The sequence below is a fragment of the Anas acuta genome, chromosome 10 (assembly GCF_963932015.1).
Source record: "Anas acuta chromosome 10, bAnaAcu1.1, whole genome shotgun sequence".
NCBI classification, from domain to species: domain Eukaryota; kingdom Metazoa; phylum Chordata; class Aves; order Anseriformes; family Anatidae; genus Anas; species Anas acuta.
The window spans coordinates 13,823,647-13,836,498 of NC_088988.1; the positions used below are offsets into that span (position 1 = coordinate 13,823,647).

The 12,852-nt window shown below is 38.0% G+C and overlaps 2 protein-coding genes across 4 annotated transcripts in view; one reads left to right on the forward strand and one right to left on the reverse strand.

The window, feature by feature from the left end:
• Nucleotides 1-12,845, forward strand: part of PRMT7 (protein arginine methyltransferase 7) — a 65,767-nt gene extending 52,922 nt beyond the window's left edge. Inside the window, exons 24-25 of the transcript XR_011099904.1 lie at nt 2,312-2,473; nt 7,206-12,845. The gene's annotated coding sequence lies outside the window, so the exon portion shown is untranslated. The remainder of the gene's footprint in view (nt 1-2,311; nt 2,474-7,205) is intronic.
• The window catches only part of SMPD3 (sphingomyelin phosphodiesterase 3), a 120,759-nt gene that overhangs the window by 22,430 nt on the left and 85,477 nt on the right, over nt 1-12,852 (reverse strand). For all 3 annotated transcript variants that reach the window (XM_068693475.1, XM_068693476.1, XM_068693477.1), the window contains one exon: nt 736-811. In XM_068693475.1, coding sequence (XP_068549576.1) covers nt 736-811 — 76 coding nt within the window. The remainder of the gene's footprint in view (nt 1-735; nt 812-12,852) is intronic.

Sequence of the window (12,852 nt, forward strand, 5' to 3'; positions counted from 1 at the left end):
ACCTGGAATTCCAGTCTAGTTATAGTGGACAGTAGAGTCCATGCATCTCACAGACACAGCACACACTATTAGAGAACATCTCCTCATTCTGTTTTTGATAATTCAGAGAAAATTTAAAACAAATCCTTCTACACCCTGATAAGAGTTTTTGTATTTCATTTATCTCTAATGGTCTTAGAAGGTACTGTTGAAAAAGGACACACAGTATGCTGTTTCATGCTGTTGTAAACATAGCTGTGGGACTGTTTTTAATACATGACCTAGGAAATTTTTAAGCGGTAGTATTAATTTGCCAACCATTTATGCACAAAGTTGGCAAGTAAATGCAGAGAATTTAGGCTTACTCCAGCCACTGATTTCCGATGGGAAAAACTGGTCCAACTTGTAAAATTTTAGTTCATAAGCTGATACAGTATGGATCCACAAGTGCAAATAATGCTGATAGTAATGTATTTGCTAAAATAAGAGTATTTACTTAAGAGGGAGCAAAGGGAAGAAGAGTTCTCAAGGGATTTTTAATACTGCATATCTTATAATGCTTAATTATTCTAAGACTGAAAATGGAAAGACTTTGTGATGTATTTGTCTACCCCTTTCTTCACTATTTCACTGCTATTTGCAATGCACACTGCACTGTGTGAGAAACACTGGAGGAGCAATGCTGGCCAACTTTTGCACGAGAATTCCCACACTTAGAAACAGTGAGAAATTAAGAGAAGCAAACATGGACAGTACCTGCAATAGCTTGCAAGTGAGTGCAGGAAATGTATCCCACAATTCTTTGGTCCTGAGGTGTACTTCCCACTTGCACCTGGAAAGAAAGGAAGAAATACTTTATTTCATTAACGGTCATTAGTAGAGGAGCTCACACAGTCCCGCTTCCAACCCCAGCTGTGCAGTCTTTGTGCTCACCATTAGCCTTTTTTACCATTCTTTCTATCTAGCTCCATTTTGAATACACACACGCTTCCATTGGAGACACCTGATCGTCACGTTTGGCCTTCGCAGGGTCCCACCTTGCTGCTAGCACACTCGCTCCTTCCTGCTCACCACTACATCAAAGATTCTGATGATTCTGACTTTCTCCAGCTCCTCACAGTCTTGCTGGTTCTCAGTGCTGGTTATTTGCCACCATTTTGTATCCCAGCTCTTGTTCATATACCAGTTAAATCCCACCACTCGTGCCATCTGACACTTACATTATCAGCAGTCTAAATTCTACATCTCTATGTAAGGTTAGAATGGAGAAGGAAAAATGGCAAGAGACCCTGGGAAAAAGGATGAAACATGAAATAAATACTGGTTTTGACCACATTTCCTCCAATCTCTAGCACATTTTGGATTTTGATTGGTTATTCTTTTACATTCTTATGCAAAAGTTTGGGGGATTTTTGCTGTGTCTCAGCAAAGGATTTACATTCCTCCATTCCATAATTTCACAGCGGCAGCCCCCATGTCTGTCAACCAGATTAAAATATGACATGCACCCCTGCTTTTATGCACAGAAGAAGCAGGGCTTCCAGGGAAACTGGAATGTAATGTAACTGCTCCTGTGTATCATATACTACAGCATTTTTTAAAAAATGTATTTGCTGGTGGACACACAAGCAAATGAAAATCAAGTTCTAGTTCAGGTTTTCAATTTTATTGAAGATTCAGGCAGTTCAGGCTTTCCGCAGTTGCTTAGCAATGGTGACAAAATTTAAAATAAAAAGTAAATAATTAGAGAAGCAGATCATGTTTTTAGTTTGCTCTTGAGGCAGGATTCTCTCTTAGTACAGAATGAGGCCATTACTGCACACTGTATCCCATCATCATACAGCACCCCTCTTGCCAAAGTATCTGGAAATTTTCAGGCAGTGTGATGTTATTTGCATACTACTGCAAGATCATTCTGTCCAAGCTCATTTAGAGAAGAATTAATTCAGGTTTCTGTCATAAGACTCAACTTGCATCAGTCATACCATCATAGAATGGAGAGGACATCTGGGGGTCCTCTAGCGTACCCCCTGCTCAAACAGGCCCAACTAGATGAGGTTGCAAAGACCTTTGTCAAGTTTTGCGTTAGCTCCAAGGATGAAGATTTACCACCTCTCCAAGATCCTGTTCCAATAATTGACCGTCTCATATTTGCAGTAAATGAATTTATGTCACTTGCACTCAACAACACCTTGTTAACTTCCAGTTTTTGTTCCAGCTAGAAGAGCATACAATAACTATCTTGCATTATTTTGTCCTCAGTCTCTTCAGTCCTCTTTTAGACAGATTTCAAATGAATATTGATGGGGTTCTTACTGCTGTTCCCAAACAGTTACCTCCTCCAGGGAGCCTGAAGGCAGAGGAAGATGAGGAAAATACATCACTGTTGATTTTACCCCACACCAGAGGATTCTCCTAAACACACGAGACTGTAGCAGGGTCTCTAAAGATATGGCGATCTGCTGGATGGATGCCGACTACTGCAGGAGTTTAGGTATGCAGACCTCTTTCTTCCTCCCTCAGACTGCCTTGGTCTGAATGTATCCCAGGGTCACAGGTAAACTAAAAGGGGTGTTCTCTCAAATTTCTTACATAACATATGCAGTTCCAAGAGAAAACTGGGAAACCATTAGTTTAAATCCTGTACTATCTAGGGCGGCAGGTGGATGAATAATATTTTCTGAATTCAGAATCAGATTTTGACTTCAACACCAAAAACTATATATTTTAAAGTTTACAATATATATTTTTTATAGAATTACAAATTTTCAGTTACTCCTGCTGCAGTGCAAAAGCATGCATGTGATCCATCTTCCAATAATCAATATAATCATAAAATAAGACCATACCTACCATAAACCATACCTACCTAATCATAAAATAAGACCATACCTACCATAATCATGCTGAAAATACTGCACAAAAAGTTTTCTTTCTTATAGCAAGAATGTGCTTCTTATAATCCTCTTATTGCCTAAAACAGATGGAATCATTATCTAAAAAAGCACAAAAGATTAAATCTAAAAGCTAAACATCCAAATACAAGTTATAGTCAGTTGAGAAAAAAAAGTGAGCTCAAATTTGCTTTAGAATTTCCTGTGCAGCCTTAATGGAGTGCCTGACAAGACCTCATAAACTAATTTATACATAGGATCACACTCACACCCATTAATCAGAAATAAATATTTATCATACTGTCCCTGCATGCACATATCTGTACTGTAATGGACTTGGGATCTCTAGCTCTCAAAGAATGACAAGAAGTGGCCTAGAGGAAACACTGACTGCTGCTATGTGCTGCACAACAAATGCCACCCCAGGTTGCCACTACAGTGGGATAGTGCCCCCATAGCTCCCAAAAAAGGAAGAAGCCCAAAGCAAGAGCCGAAGACATTAACATAATCGGAATTTCTTTGGAAAGTGCCAGCATGGAAGTACATCCAAAGCAGATCATCTCCCAGAGTTCACGTTTCCTCCAACTTTTTTGATTTCTGTCATATACGTGACAACTACTAGGAGAGAAAATAAATACAAACTGTGACAACTACTAAGAGAGAAAATAAATATCCTTCCAGCCTCTTGGTGTATTTTCCAGCTACAGAAAAGCACTAGTATATTAAAAAAAAAATAAATCTGATTATTCAGTCTAATTTGGTATTTCACAGATGGAAAAGAACTATGGGATGTGCAGAGAGGAAAACTACTTGACCTCCCAAATATTACAAGCCCTGTAATTCTGCACAGAAACGTTCCTTTGTGTGGTCAAATACTGTAGCTACTTTTAGACTGTTCCATTTTCAAGGCTATATTACACTGTGGTGACTGAGCCTGACCAGTTTAGTGGCACTGCTGCAGGAAGAGAACTCGGAATGTTCATTTCAGCCTGCAACGTGGATCTTGGCAGAAAGGTTCCACTTCCACCAAACCAAGTGAGCACTTCACAAGTAAAATGTACTTCTTGCTGCTTAGAACAGAAAAAAAAAACATTTAAATTCACATTTATCCAGAAAATCACAGAATTGTCTAGGTTGGAAGAGACCTCAAGATCATCAAGTCCAACCTCTGACCTAACACTAACAAGTCCTCCACTAAACCATAACACTAAGTTCAACATCTAAACATCTTTTAAAGACCTCCAGGAATGGTGACTCCACCACTTCCCTGGGCAGCCCATTCCAATGCCTCACAACCCTCTCAGTAAAGGAGTTCTTCCTAATATTCAACGTAAAACACCCCTGGCGCAACTTTAACCTGTTCCCCCTCATCCTGTCACCAGGCACGTGGGAGAACAGACCAACCCCCACCTCGCTACAGCCTCCTTTAATGCACTTATAAAGAGCGATAAGGTTTCACCTGAGCCTGCTCTTCTCCAGGCTGAACAAGCCCAGCTCAGCCGCTCCTCGTAGGACTTGTTCTCCAGACCCCTCACCAGCTTCGTCGCCCTTCTCTGGACTTGCTCAAGCACCTCCATGTCCTTCTTTTAGCGAGGGGCCCAAAACTGTACTCAAGGTGCGGCCTCACCAGAGCCGAGTACAGGGGGACAATCACTTAATGTAAGTGACGCATGTAAGTAATGTAATCACATAAATGTATGTAGGTAAATAAGCCAGGCTTCATCATAAGCCTGACTTATGTTCATTTCAGATGGTCTATTAGCTCTGTGAATCAATAACAGCCATTGAATTACTTTTATAGGGAAGTTCCTTCAGATACTGCATTCTGAAGTCTTACATGTATTACGGACCACTTTACTAAAAATTTCTGTAGACGTAGAAAAGCGGTATCCAAATATAAGTTCCCAATCTTGTAAAATAGAATAATCATGGCATGAGGAAAAAGTCGTATGTTATCTAGAGGTAAAATTACAGTGGAGAGAACATAACTTGTTGTTTCACAAAGTGTCCCTGTTATATAATTCTAAGTTGATAGAAACAAAGTTACTTTTTTCATTATTATGCTGAAATATGCAAAATATATTCCAACTCTTAGTACATTTGCAAAGGTTAAGTAATCAAACTAGTCAAACATCTGGAAAAGTAAAAGCTAGGAGAGCATTCTGATCCCTGCTACAACATTAAACATCTACATTTTGTTATGTGTTGGGGGAGAAGGGAAGCTTGTTGGAGATAAAAAAAAAAAAAAAGCTTTTTTTATAAAGAGGAAAGTTTGCTCAAGCGATTTTTGCTTGGAAATCAAAATGGCAGTTGCTACCACTACATATTTACATTCATCACCTACCTGTGAATTTAGTAAGTGCAAAACTGACAGCTCCAATTTTTTATTTTCAAGCACAGGAGACTGACATCAGGTACTTTCTTTTAAAAGATTCCTTCTCACCTTATGTCCCAGAACATTACTAGAATATATTGGAAATACCATGCTGGCATTAGGCTATACAGTGCTAAATTGTGTATCAAAAGCTTGTCCAATACAGACTAAGTAGTACAGTTAGACGCGTATCAGATAATAAACAATGAGCATGAAAGAAATCAAGCCAACAGGGCTACAGTGGAAAGATTCCTGTTGACAAGTAAAAAAATTCACAAGTAGCAAGAGTTGAAATTTTACAGCTAGAGTGAAAGAAATAACTTTAAATTCAATCACATTACTTGCTATCATGGGAATTTTCAGAGCTAACTGGAAAATCTTGCACATCACATGTTTATCATACTCCAGTACAGTAAGTATACAAAGCTGTAAACATGACAAATATCTTGTCTTTAACAGTTTATATTTACACACATTTGTCCCAGTAGTGCAAAACAGTTCTGTTCTATCTGGATCTCAAGAAAAGCATCAATAGATACATAAACAAAAAACCAGAAATACTGCCTAAATACCAGGGGTATTTCAATACCACCTCAATAAACAGCTTCAAGTCTGTCCTTTGTTATGTTAGAAAATCAACTACTTGGAAAGAAACATTCTATTATGTTTAAAAATTTGGGCTGTGCCATTCATAACAAATGACACTCAGTTAAAGAATCAAACCAACTGACCAATAATGTGTAGACAGAAACAAAAAGATTATTAAGAGGAAAATTTAATCTTTAGTGGTATTTTGTAGAAGCTTCTTATTGCCTGGAGGTAGCTATTCTAAAAAAATCCTAAGCAAGGTAGACAATTTCTCAACTGAAATGTGCACTCTCTAGTACGAAGTGTTCAAATACACACAAGTTCAAAGGATATGCCATTGCCTTCTCTTCCGTGGGAAGGAAATCCAGGTGTGCAAACCAGAAAAGAGATAAAATTTTGTCATACTCCTGAAGAAGGAGCTCCACAGAATTCATCACCCCACAGTCTGCATGCAGGCAATAAACCCAAAGCTGGGGAAGGTAAATAATCTCAATGTAACATTAAGAATCCTTCAGGGAGATGGGATATTACACAGAATAGTTGTAACTTCCACCATTATGGCTTAATTACATCTTAGACTGTAAATGAGTCAAACCATTCATTTCATCAGATTAATTATCATTAAGGTGTCAGTTTTGTCACTGGAGTAAATACGAGTTGTAGTGGTGCCTGCATTACTCTTTGAAGAAGGTATGCATCCGAAGTACAATATAGCTCCGTGGCAAACAAATTTTCATGACAAGAACCAAGCTAATGATTACACTATGAAGGAAAACTAGCCAAGCTGAAAAGCACACCTGCACGCTCTGTGGGGAAGAAAAACAACAACAAAAAGGCCCTTTCCCTAAAAACAAAAGCATGAGGATTGCATTTGCAAAGAACATCATCTCAGCAAAGGGCTGGAGTTACTGTTTGTCTTTGAAATAAAACATTCCAGACAGACAATAGGAGCAAGGTACATAGACAGGGTGACAGGAGAAGTGGTAGCATCTTGCTCCCACAGAAATACTCATCCTGCTTTGTGTAGCCGATGAAGTTCAAGGGAGCTCAAAATCCGTGAGCACAAGACAAAGAGCTGCATGACACCCCACTAGCGGTATCTCCACACGCTCATGGTTTGCACCGGCTTTGATGCTCTCAGATCCTGGTAACAGCACACAGTTTGTACCTCCTCCCTATTTCAAGCACTAGGAGAGTATCATGTAGACATCCTGTCTACTTTAGTACAATGAGAAGACAATAACAGTGAAGGACAAGAAAAGAAACAAATGTACGATACAGATTCTCTCTTTCAACTTTTCTGTAGTCTGAAATTTTATCAATTCCTCATGGACTTTTTTTTCCCCCCTCCATTTTATCTGTTTTCCAAGGCTAGCGGGAGAGTCAGCACCAAGAAACTAATGGAAGAACCAATCAAACTGTGTACCCAAGTGCTAATTCCTGTTCCTGGTAAGAGATGATGCCAAAGACTTGCTGTGACTCACACAGTTCAAACATTCCTGTCTCACACAGATGATTTAGAGTAGAGGTAACTTCCAAGAACGATTTATTTTATTCCTGTACATTGATTTCTTTGTAGCAGTTTTTTGGTTAGACCCATTTTAAAAACAGGCATCTTATGCTAGTACAGGGATATGTAACAGCTGCTAAAGAAGAGGCATTAGTTAATATATTTGTAATAAATTAGTAATTTAATCTAAGCATATTAAATAAAATTTGAAAGTTTTAAATGTTAGAGATCAGCACAAAATTCTTTTTGGTGCTATGCGATTCTTTTTAGCCACAATAGCATGTGATTTTTTCAGAATTCTATTTCTCTGCACCTACCATGTGACAACGACTGCTGCTTCATGAGCTCAGAGAATTAGTTATTTGGGAAAGCTTCATTAAGTTTATATGTGAGGGAAAGTGTTTGACTGTAAATTGGTGCCATGAATGAAGGGCTCTCTGTTTTCTGAAAAGGATAAAGCCCACAATTTGATCTCAGTCCTGTATTTCATCCTCCACAACAGTTGTAATGTGTCCCACTAATGAAGGAGAAAAAGGTTGGGATTAATAACTTCAATTATATCAAGGTGAAGTAAACATGGTAAAGTTTCATGGGTAGGGTTGTCCTTTAAAAAAAAAAAAAAAGAAAAAAGCCTCAGCCAGTTTACTGGACTCTGTCCAATTCTTACATTAACATTTTAAAGCAGAAACTGAACATGTGGAAAATGTTTAGGTTACCCTCCTGAGTTAAACAGGACAGCTTTAGAGTTATCTAAACAAAATCATGAGCAGCACTAGACGTTTCTTTTAACATTTTGGGATAACGTAGGTACGGGACAACTGATCAAGGAAAAGAGTCTGAAATCTCTTACTGGCCTCAGAAAGCAGCCATTCTGCTTTTCTCTGTAATCCTTAGGTAAAAAAGGTTCCCAATATGTTGTCCAACTGCATAGCGTAAGTTACCCCTTCATTCTCAGCCATAAAGACAGCTTAAATTACCCAAGCAAAATTTAACTGCATCTGTAATACAAAAAAGAATGAGAGAAGGTAATTCAGGGGACCCTCATTTTATCATAAAAAGCAGACACTCAGAGAGTAGCAAATAAGTAGAAACTGCTTGGAAGCAGTTTTGCAGTTGGAGCTAGTGCTCTTATACCATCTGTTACAACCACTCCAGCTCTTCTGAGAACAAGGTTAGGTTTGCACTTAAAGCAAAGGTTGCTAGGTTTCCTTTAAAACAATGAATAATAACATGTTCTCTGCACAATTACTGTACTTCCTGAGAACAGCATTAATTTTCAGAGAATTTGAAAAGTAAATCTGTTAATAAGCTTAGGAATTAATGCTAATTAAACACAGGTTCTTTCAGAAATTTAGCAAAACCCACAAGACTTATAATTTTTTCTTTTTAATTCCTACAGTCTTTGTGTTAGAGTAGTATTATCCGTTCAAACTACCCACATCAGACTGTGGTTTTGCTTTTGCTTTATGTTCAAATACTGCGTTTTAAACAAGAATTCTTATTTTTGCTGAAAGTATCTCTCTTAGAAGATGCCAAAGAGTAGAAGCCTACTACCAAGAACACTACGAAGAATAGCATTGATTCAGTGTAATTCCACTTCTCCCAGTCTCAGTGGGAAGAAAACCACTCCAAAAGCTCTGCTCAGTAAATAACCAGTTTGAGAGTACCTCTTTCATTGACCTCCCTACCCTAACTTTGCATTTACATATCTTGTTGGCTTAGGTTCACATTACAGTTATAGCTATTACATTTTAAGGCTAGAAGGGCATAATTTGCCAACAGAGCTGGACAGACTCTCCAACTCAGGAACTCATCAGGTCAAGTTAAGGGTGAGTTTTCTGGTTTTACTACACTAGTGTCCAAAATTTGAACAGAAAACAAAAAAAAAAAAAAGAAAAACAGTACAACTAAGCATATTGATATATACTAATACCCCTATATCTAAAGATGAATGATTTTTGAAGCCTTCTAGTAATTTACAAACTGGTGCCCTCACTGGTAACTTTTAAAATTGATTTGCCTGCAGTATTATAATCCAGTTTCTGCAAGGGACTTGCATTTTTTAACTCCCTTTAAATTCATTAAAAATACTATGAATTGAAATTATGTACTTGTCAAACCAACAGCTGCAGAACACCTGAGAAAACTGCATCGTGTTATGTACAAGTACATGCAAGCTAGCTTATTAGCTAGAATCACCAGCACAGGATAGCACCTGTGTCAGTTACACTTTCCTCCTCTATCTGGAGCAGAGCAGCAATAAGAGACAACAGAGATATAAAACCTACAAAGCAGACTCAAGGGTTCTTTTCTTAGGCATTTTAAATTAATGTGAAATGCAACACCAGAACACAGAGTCACGGCAGAGTCTCCCAAGGGTTCTGACTGTCAAAGTATGAAAATGGATCGTCTGATTTATATATTTGCTAACTTCTCCTCTGAGTCCTTACCAGCAGCAAAGAACAGTGGTTTAACACTTCAGACAAGAAATTGTCACTTAGATGCAGGTGACATTTCCCCCCTCCCTATGCACTATTTTTTTCCGTGACTGCGTCTCTCTTATGTCCCAATGAGGGCCTATTACACTGGACACAAAAACACTGCTAGAGTTTGAAGAGATCGAAGTGCTGAATGTAAATTAGTTCTCCACTAATGCAGAAAACGGACTTACACAATAGCTTCTCACAACTCTCATCCTCATGCCTTCATCCTGAGCTGGAAAGCACCAGCCTATCCAGATGAGAATTGCCTGTGATCTTTGTCAGCAAAATGCCAGCAGCAGCACCTTTTGTGGCAGACAACTTCAGGAAGAAAACAGACCAAGACTAGCCAAATTCCTTTGCACAGGTCTCCAGGTAGCTTAGGTAGCATGAGGCTGTGTTAAAAGTCCCTATAATTTACTTACATCTTCTTTCTTTAGCTGTGACACCCCAGGTGTTAAAACCACAATCAAATCCCATTACCTTCTTGTGCTCTAGTTTCTCCTTCTATTAAGCAGATGTTGACCTTCCTTTATTATGCACTTTGAGACACACAAATGAAAAGCTGTATGTAAGAGCTGATTATTGTTATAGCTACTAATAATAACCCTTGAGCTGTCTAAGTCTCTCAGGTAAAATAATTCTGTGTAACTAAGCAAATCTTTCAAATCCTTCCAAATCTCCACCTGAACTTTACAATCTAGATGGTGAAGGCAGTGGAGGAAAGAGGCAATAGAAAATTTCCAATTCACTTTAAACAGAAACAAAAACAAAATGCATGAAATGCTTCACCCTGACAGCAGGGATCTGTCATGTGACACAACTCCCCCAGAACAGTTTTGCCTTTTGATTCCAAATAATTTAACTTGCATTAAAGGTTTAGTTCTGAGACCTTCAGTTTATCTCAATAGTTAAGTTTGTAGCAAGGAGACAAATAGTGCTCTTTGAATGAGAACTGATTTCCTTCTCCAAATGTTCCTCGGCATTTGGATATTGGGTCTTCCCCATGGATCTGAAAGATTTCAATAAAGGCTTCATCCTCCCAGTGAGTGAAACTACAGTGATTTTATCTGTATTGTTAGAATTTGCAAGTCTTCTCCCTTCACTTGCTTTTCACACTTTTTTTTTTTTACTTTTTTTTTTTTAACGGCATGGAAAGCTATTGGCCCTTTACTCAGAGATGGAATCTATGCAAGGGGAACAAGCTTCTAAAGCAAACTTCAAAAACAAAACTTAAGCGACATGTTTCCAACTCCAAAAATAGGAGCACTGTGCTTTTCACAGGAGTCATAAACTTAAAAAGAATTTGCACAGGACAGAGACACTTTCTTCCTAAGTCCACGGCAGCACTGGATGCGAGGCCGTTAGGAGGACACTTCTGCAAGGGTGTATTATTGCTGTCTTTGAAATCATGCGGAGATAAACTCTAACGTCAGATTGGATTATGTCGTATGCACAGAAAGTAAAACAAGAGCTGCCCTCAATCAGTAAAAGAAATGATGTAAAACCAGAGATATAAGTACTAATTAAGATGTAAGTAGTACTGTGCCGTTCAAATTGGCTAGAAAGACCCCTTCTAACCAGTTACTGTACGCTTTGTTACTTGCTGCTACTCCAGCATAAGACCTGAAGAATTCTGAAGTGAACAAATTGATTCTCAATGACTTCAAAACCACACCAGGCTTTTTACTTACTATAGCTTTTGTCACAGGACTCCACACGCATGCAGTTACTAATTAAGTAATCAACCTTCAAACCTATTTTGTTTCAGTGCTCAAATTAAATAGATCATTCCCACACTTTTTTGGTCTAAGAAAGAACTGAGCATTGACCACTTAATGCAGAAGCGGGACAAAGTCATTTCATTATCAAAGTAGACTTCAAATTAAAAACATTTTAGGTATAACATGCAGTATGTCAGAATGACACAGATGTGAGGTAAAAGGGTCTTTTAGTTGGGCCAGAGTTCTGTAATATTTAAAAGAATGTAGTCATCTTTGAATCTTCATATTAATTGGTCCCTATTCCCTGCTCAACTGTAACATTATTTAACAACTTGAATCCATAATTAAGTTCATCATCCCAGTGGAAATTTGAAAGGAGGTTTAATTTTCTGCAAGAGAAATGGAGACATTGCTGTGTTCCTAGCAAGGTAACAAATCAATGACTCAGCAATAGGCAGTTGAAAGCAGATTGTTTTTAATCTCTTAGTCCCTAATATACGCATATGCTGAAGGGCAGTCTTTGTGACCCTGGTAATTTTTATGTTGAACAATATGCATGTTCATTTTTTTGCAAACAGCACTTTATGATGAAAGAATAAACTCCAGCTGTTAATAAACACTTAAGAGTACACATAAGAATATACAGATGCATTTTTTGAAAAACCTGTATGCAAATATGGAATTTTTGTTTTTGCCAAATATATTTGAAATACTGGAGTATTATCAGACTGCAAGATCTAATATTTGCTTCTTTATGCAACGCAGTATCAATTTTCTCTTTGTTTACAAACAAGTATGAAACACTATTGATTCTTATTAAGGGTCCATATTTTTAATGGTTAATAATAGCTCATTCAGAGGACTAGTGACCAATTTGCACTAGAAAATACCTAAAATTTCAGTTGATATATTTTGCTAGCATTAGGAAAAAAAAATCCATTTGTAATGCATTTCATTAACTAAAAGCTGTGACAGAAAAACCTGAAATCCAGTATCCTAGGAGATTTTCAGATCCATGTAGGTTTGGGTCCACAGATGTGGACCTCTGCACGAAGTTTTTGTTTGTAGTTAATTCCAAATTAAAAGGGCCCACATTCCAGTTCATGAAGAGCACTGCCAGATTCTCCTGAGAATTCAGCATGAACAGCTATTAGTCTTGGAAAAGCAAATCATTGCATGCAGACTTGTATTTCTGCTGTTTGTGATTTACAGAAGTGTAACCCCAGGCTTCCTGTTCCCACTACCATTAGCTAATTTAAGTAAACTGTGTTAATAAAGGGAAAAAACTCTGTGCTCCCCAGTG